Here is a 7,940-nt window from a genome sequence, read left to right on the forward strand (position 1 = left end):
AAAATGCATATATATATATGGACTTCACTGTGCATTTTACTGTGTGGCTTCCACAGCAGTGGGCTTAAACCCCCAATAATACATGTGCCTCTAATATTTGGCCTCCCTCCCTTTCCCATTTCCCTCAGAGTTGGAAGCAAGAAAGGGAGAGAATGAGGACCCAAGAAGGCCCCCTTCTCCATGCCCTCCTTGTTCTTCATGAGGCGGGGAGGCTTTGTGTTGCTCCAACCCAACCACACCTCCCCCGTGGGAAGGGAACCCACAAATGCCTGGCCATTTCCCTCCTGCTCTTGGGGAGCTTTGAGGAGAACAGGAGGGAGGATGACTTACTCGTTGCAGTCCATAGAAAGAGCAGCAAAAAGGACCAGAAGGGAGAGGCAGCCTTGGGTTTCATTTTTGGGCACACTTCTCTTCATCATCACCAGTTTTAGTTTCGTTTTTCTGCCTCCTCCTTTTGGGAGATTATAATAGCAAGCTCTTGCGAGAAAGGAAGTTACAGTCGTTGGCTTTATGCAAAAACTGAAACCACCCTCCCTCTGTTTTAATGTATTTCATTTTGCACCCCCAAATAATAAAAGTGTAGTTGCTGAAGGATGGGGTAGTCCCCTACAGAGAAGGTTATTTGTTTTCCAAGGGTTTGCATTCCCTGTTTATCTCAAGTAATCATGGTTTATGTGCTGGACTTGGGGGGGGGGTGGTGCATCTACACTGCAGAAATAATGCACTTTGATATCACTTTAACTGCCCTGGCGCCATCTTATAGACTCATGTGGCCTGGACTTTTATGAAGCACCCAGCCCTCTTTGGCAGAGAAGGTTAAAGACCTTAGGAAACTACAAATCTCAGGATCCCATAGATGGAGCTGCAGCACTTACAGTGGGATCAAACTGCATTATTTCTACAATGCAAGGGCTCTGGAGACCAGGGTTCAAATCCTAGCTCAGCCATGGAAACTCACCTCTGCTTAGTCACACTGTCTCAGCCTCAGGGAATGGCAAGGGCAAACCCCTCTGAACAAATCTTTTGTTGTTTTGTGTCTGAGACGTTTTATGGCAATCCTATCATGAGGTTTTGTTGGCCAGATTGGTTCAGAGGAACTTAGCCATTGCCTCCCCTGGAGGCTGAGAGAATGTGACTTCCTGAAGGTCACCCAGTGTTTTAATGGCCGAGAGGGCAATTGAACCCTGGCCTTGCCCTCCCCAAACTGTGATACCTTCCCTTTGTTTTTGTGGGCCTTCCAAGTCTTTTGGGATGTATGGTGACCTTAAGGCAAATTTATCACAAGGCTTTCTTGGCAAGTTTCTTCAGAGGGGGTTTGCTATTGCCAGCCTCAGAAGCTGAGAGCCTGTGACTTAGGAGTTTATCACATAGAGGAGGGCGAATTGGTAAAATCCCACACAGAAACAGGATTTTAAAATCCGGGTGTTGTTTGCAGATGCGTTGACGTGAAAGAGAAATAACGTGAAAATAATCCAAACAGAAAGCGTGTACTTTCGGAATTTAGCACAAGTAAAAAGGAGCTGGTTTTGATGACTCTGAGTTTGGGTTATTTTTGCGTCATTTCTCTTTCATGCAAACGTCATCTGAAAAACATCCCACAAATGTGTTGTGTTTCCCCCCCCCCCCCCAACTTTCTGTTTGGGTTAACTCTGAATGTCATCTGAAAAACAACCCACAAATAATAATAATAATAATAATAATGAAATTTATTTATATCCTGCCCCTCTACAAAATGCAATCTTACAGATTAAAAAACATACAATCCAAAACCCTCAACCCCTCCTTAAAATACTATTAAACAATGTAAGAATTAAAACATACCTAAAAATTACTACAATAAACAATAGACCGTGACTAAGGTGAGGTCGGAATTCAGCAGTTAGATTTCTTCTTGTGGCTGGGGAACTACTCAGGAAAGGCCTAACAATATGAATTTCAACAGGAAGAATGTACTGTACTTAGGCAGAAAAAATGAAATGCCTATAGGATGGGGGACACCTGGCTTAACAAGTCAACATGTGAACAGAGTCCTAGTAGACCACAAGTTGAATGTGAGTCATTGGTGTACTACGGCAGCTAAAAAGGCCAATGCAATTCTAGGCTGCATCAATAGGAGAATAGCGTCTAGATCAAGGAAAGTAATAGTGCCACTCTATTTTGCTTTGGTCAGGTCTCACCTGGAATACTGTGTCCAGTTCTGGGCACTACAATTCAAAAAGGATATTGAGAATCTCGACCTTGTTCAGAGGAGGTCAACGGGCCTGGAAACCATGCCTTATGAGGAAAGACATAGGGAGCTGTTTCGCTTGGGGCAATATATATATATATATATATATATATATGCTAACAAGAACTCCAAAACCCATCTGTCTGGTAACAAAGGTCAAACTTACTACACCCATTCCATGAATGTGAAGTGAAAAGCAGGCTACAAATTCAACCTGCTTGTGGAGTTTACATAGCTATGTGGTGAGACATGGGTCATGCTTGTGCACACCATTTTTCTGCACTATATCTTCCTTTGTTGGTCTTACCCCGCTGGGTGTACACCCCACAACAAGGATCCCCTATAACCAGCCCTAGGCAACTGGATTGTCGTCCAGGGATGGTCTGGGTAGAATTAGTTGTTTAGGAGCCCAGTTCTATCATTGACTATGTGGACATGTTGAACCTGATCAGTGAAAGGGCTGTCTGTAGTGCTTATCTGTTGTATACCACCTGCTGCATCATTTACCACTAATGAAGCTTATCTTAGCAGTGACATGGGTCTGTGTTTGGCATTAAAGCCTTGGAGATACTTGGAACCGCAAACAGTTGTAACTTGGAGTAGAACAGTGGGGAACATAAATAGAAAAGAGAACTAAAACAATATAAAACAACTTAAAATCATCACCAGAAGCCCAATATCTTGAATGTTTACTTGCTGAACCTTGAATACTCACTTTGGCTCCACATTAGAGGCATAAAAACATGTGGACTTTCAGATATTGTTGGATTCTTAACTTTCACCATCCTCACGTTTGGCCATACTGGCTAAGACTCAGGTTCAGCAACATCTGGAGAACCACATGTTCACCCCCCACCCGCTCAATATATAACAAAATAGAAAGCTCTTGGAAATAATAATCCTATCATTGTTCTGGTCCAGGAGTGGGAACATGTAGCCCTCCAGATGTTTCTAGCCTATAGATCCCATCACCTATGACCATTAATCAAGCTAGCTGGCGGGATCAAAGTTCAACATCTGGAGGACCACAGGTTCCTTAATTTGACCCTATGCCAGAACTTGCTTTTTTGGACCACACCCAAGAATCACGCAGCCACCTCCCATGGCTACTAGTCAAGGTGCATGGGGGAATTCTGGAAATTGGTTGAAAACAAAACAAAAAAAACTCATCCGAGCTCTGTGCTATCCCTTTGGTGCCCTCCAGATACCCCAGTTCCCTTCCATCAGTGCTAACCAGCATAGCATGGGAGCTGACTGTAATAGTATGGAAACTGTAGTCCAACACATCTGGAAGACACCAGCGTAGCAAGACTGATTTATTCTGACTTTAAGGCTGCTTCTAATATTGTGAGTTAAAAGACAGTGCCCAGCTGTTTCATCTTTTCTTTAGTGTGTCTTGGAATGAAAAAGTAGTGGGAGTATACTGCGTTATAACTAGAAATATGTCAGCATCATCTGAACACAATTTTAAATTATCTAGACACAGTTCTAAAAGGGCAGTGGAACTGTACAGCAGTAATAGGTAAAATGCAGCCCCTCAGGGACCCTAGCTCCCTTGCACATACATGTACACAATTTTTGTTGGTCCAAATACTGTAGTCAATTGTGCTGTTAACAAATCATCCTGAGAGGCCAGTTTGCTTCATCCAGGGGAAGGGAATAACCCATTTTAGGCATCTGGTTCTTTAAAACCAGAAATTAAATCAGAACCTAAATAGGGGATGCCCTTTAGAGCTGTGGCACTGACGGTGGTGGTCCAGGGACTGGTGCTAGCCTGAGGGCTATTGGCTTTTGGTCCATGGTGAGTTTCCAGGAAATAAATATTTGTAGACAATGGGCACAAGCAAGGTTGCTGGTTTCTAGCACATTGGGGAGGGGGGATCATGGGGGGGGGGGGAATCCTGCATGGCAGAGGACTTAAAAAGCACTGCCGTAGAGGTTGTGACTGGCCTTTTGGAGTGGCCAGCTTCCAAGGTCCAGACAGATAAGGCTCCCTGCATCTTTGAAAGTTGCGCATCCTTGCTGTACAATAAAGTTATATTTCTCATGAACATGCCTAATTAAGTTAACCACATGTTCTTCTGTTTACCCATGCCTGATTCCTACTCCACTCCTATACACTTCCTTTGTTTGGAAGGGTGGAGCTGTGTTAGTCTGTTGCCATGAGAAGAAAGAAAGAAAGAAAGAAAGAAAGAAAGACACACATACACAATCCTCTATGGAGAATGTGTATGTGTGTGTTTATGTATACTTACTAGGGTTCCTCCCACCCCATAAAGTAGCCTAAAAGATAATTAAGCTGCCTGCTAACTCTTCCATGTTAAAAATCATGAAATCTCCATATTTAAGAATATGCTGGTTTGGACAATACTGTTATTCATAAATTGGGAGCCTAAGTAACCAGAAGATGATTAAAAGGATCTGCAAGTTTTGACCATCTTGTCTAAGAACAAATGAAAACCAGAAGGCAACTGATTTAGCTCAGGAAACATGGATATGGGAAGCAACAGTTGCACTAGAATACTGTATAAAATATATATATTTTATTTTACGGAATATAGGATCTGCTCAAGCAAACTGCAATGAGAGAAACAAAGGACGTTATCAGACAAGGGAGATTGGAAGTATAATCCAATGGCAATCTGAACGCAATCATGGGGTTTAACGTTATTGTGTGATAGACTACCACACGCAATTTCAGGCAATGGGAAGTCAGTCCGAGCGCAATCATGGTTTCACGTTATTGCATGAGAGATGATCACACGCAGTTTCGGGCAATGGCAAGCTATTTTCAGGCAATGGGAAGTCAGTTCGCATGCAATTCGAATTCACGTAAATTGGCTGAACTAGAGAATTCACGTGAATGCGTTCTGGCCCCACTTTCTTTTCATTCGAAATTAAGAGAAATTCCTCCCGTGTGATAAACTCCAAAGGGGTTGGGGTAAACACCTGTAGGATAACTTTATTCACTTATAAAAATATACAGACATACTCTGGAATGAAAACAGTAAACAAAAGGGGGAGGCAAGCAATCCTATTTCCTTTCTTCCTGCTGTGGGAGCTGAAGGTAGTTTCAAAGAGGGATCACTAAGTACCTATCGACTGAATCTGCACTTCAGAAATAACGCAATTTGACATCACCTTAACTGCCACATAACTCAATGCTACAGAATTCTGAGATTTGTAGTTTTGTGAGATATTTAGCTTTCTTTGTCAGAGAGCTCTGGTGCCACAACAAACTACAAATCTCAAGACTCCCTAGCACTGAGCAATGACAGTGAAAGCAGTGTCAAAGTGTATTATTTCTGTGGTACAGATGCAGCCATAGTCCTCCTACTTTTGTCTCCACTACCTGTGCTGATGACAGTACAAGCCTGCAGCTTCTTTTTCTGTTATGTAGAGGATTTCATTCATTGCAACTCTGCTCTCCCAAAAATCAATATACACAATTCCTGACTTTAAGGCTGATTTGGCCTTTCCTCACCACAATCCCACGTGACTTTTGCCTTTTTAAAAATGTCATGCAAACAACATGTTTACTGGGCTAAATAGTAAGCTTTCAAGAAAAGAAAAACCAACGCCTTTTTACTTGAAATGGTGCTCCAAGACAAAGATAGGAAATTTAGTTTAATAATTATCATGGAGGACAACCAATTTGCACATCCAGCTGGAGTAGGCAAAGACAACTTCATAATTGTCACATGAGCTGGCAATCAACACCTTGCATAGCTTGATTCTGTCAGTAAGAAAAACTGGTTGCACCTGAGCATCATTCTCTGAACAGAATTTTCTACATGTGGCCAACGAATACAACATTAAAGGGTCACCACTCAAACCACTGACTATCTAGATCAGAGTGGACAACTATGTCTCTGCAAATGCTGTTGGACTGCAACTCCTATCATTCCTCACCACTGGCAATACTGCCTACATCTAATGGGAGTTGTAGTTCAACACCACCATCTGGAAGACCATAAATATTTAACTTGGTCTAGATTCACCTATAAACAGGTTTTTACATGGTGTTTTTTGTTGTTGTTTTTTTAATTTGACCAGAAATGACCCCCTCTCCCCCTGCAAAAGTTAATTTATACAAGTGAAAGCCATTTTGCTTTCTCTGTCAGCCCAGTTTCAGTTCTCTAAAAATAAAAACAGAACTATTTGCTTGTCTCCAGCCAAACGTTTATGCTTCCCTTACTGCTCCATTGCTTGAGTCAAACCAAAAGTCCAATTTCCCAGGCTTGTGTTCTAGTATTCTAGAAGCGCCCATTACCCTCCTCTAGTCCAAGGGAAACCAGGGCATTGTTCCAAATTTTGAATTAAAGTGTCTTGGCCTGAGAAAGGAATTGCAAAGGGTGAAATGTCCCCGTGCTTTCGCTAGTTCTACTCTGAGCACAGTCGCCCCCCTGTAAGGTCAACATTGAACGGAATGGACCGATGTTGCCACGGGGATCCATAGGCCACACCTGTAGAAGAAACAAAGAACAAGATGGAGACAACAATGAAAAATTCAGTGTCACAGCCATTTGTTTTGACCTGGGTTTTTCACTGATCATCATTCTGTGCCAGTGTGGGCAATGATGCTGGGCATAGAATTCAGCAATGTCAAAATCTTAAATTTTATTTCATTTACATATACATATACATATACATATATATCCAAGTCTCTAGACCTGTGGGTATAAAGACAGACATGAAAGTAAATGGATCTGAAAAACTGAAAATGCATAGCTGCACAATATTTACACTTTCTAGTCCCACACACATTACCTTCCGCATGTGGATCCAAGTTGCCTTCTTGCCGTGAATTGAAATTGTTGGGGCTTTCCATGTTTTCATAGGAATCAGCATCTGTGAAGGAGACCTGGCTAGAAATGAACTAATCTCTTAATCACAATTTCTTGAACAAAACCTACAGAACCTGGGATAATAACCCAGTGTCACAGCCATTTGTTTTGAGGTGTCTACAAACTATACTGTTGCCAACATTTCCCCTTGATAATAAGAAATGAAGAAGGTTCTGCTTTTTCTGCTGTTTATGAGGACCCAAAAACCCTAAAGGCACCAGATCCTGTATGATTCTGAAAGGTAAGCAGAGTCAGCAGTGGTTAGTATATTGGTAGGAAACTGCCAATGAATACCAGGTGCTGTGGGCTATATTTCAGAGAAAAGAAGTGGCAAAACCACCTCTGAATATTCCTTGCCTAAGAAAACCATATACATTTGTGGCAATGCCATGAGGCACTGTAGTGATCAAACGTTCTTCACCATCTAGATTTTGCATTACCATGCATGCAGCTTTCAAAAGCCAAGGAACTCTGCCAAGAAAAAGAATTGCCAGGTGACCCTTATTGTAAGGGTTGACCCTTATTTTAGGATTGGAAAGCTTATCCCTTTTAAGGCTGGCAGGTGTCCTTTATTACAAAAAGATATTTGAGGGTTAGAAAGCTTTTTCTTTTATTTAAACTGAACAAGATTCCACCCCCCCCCCCCCCCCCCCCAAAAACACTTGCATTTTGGGATGCAAGCTCTTCAAAAAGACAAAAATGTATGCATCATATAATTTAAGAAAATTAATCTTACAGAGAAACACATGGCTAACTTCACTGAAATTAATACTTTAATTTGATATTTAGGTAGTACATGAGTTTTTAATAGCTGCTTTCTGATTGATAATCCTGAATGTCATGAATTTCATCTGTTTCTTACTACT

General features: G+C 41.7%; 1 protein-coding gene and 1 gene segment (V, D, J or C); both read right to left on the reverse strand.

The window, feature by feature from the left end:
- LOC121934438 overlaps nucleotides 1-442 on the reverse strand; it is a 10,026-nt gene extending 9,584 nt beyond the window's left edge. Inside the window, 1 exon segment of the C gene segment in view lies at nucleotides 331-442. Within this exon segment, the coding sequence occupies nucleotides 331-394 (64 nt within the window).
- A 5,395-nt stretch (nucleotides 443-5,837) lies between these two features.
- The window catches only part of CD19 (CD19 molecule), a 34,474-nt gene continuing 32,371 nt past the window's right edge, over nucleotides 5,838-7,940 (reverse strand). Inside the window, exons 15-16 of the mRNA XM_042474574.1 lie at nucleotides 6,998-7,078; nucleotides 5,838-6,693 (exon numbers count right to left, since the gene is read on the reverse strand). Of these exons, the coding sequence (XP_042330508.1) occupies nucleotides 6,611-6,693; nucleotides 6,998-7,078 (164 nt within the window). The 3' untranslated portion in view covers nucleotides 5,838-6,610. The remainder of the gene's footprint in view (nucleotides 6,694-6,997; nucleotides 7,079-7,940) is intronic.

Source organism: Sceloporus undulatus, chromosome 6 (genome assembly GCF_019175285.1).
Source record: "Sceloporus undulatus isolate JIND9_A2432 ecotype Alabama chromosome 6, SceUnd_v1.1, whole genome shotgun sequence".
NCBI lineage: Eukaryota > Metazoa > Chordata > Lepidosauria > Squamata > Phrynosomatidae > Sceloporus > Sceloporus undulatus.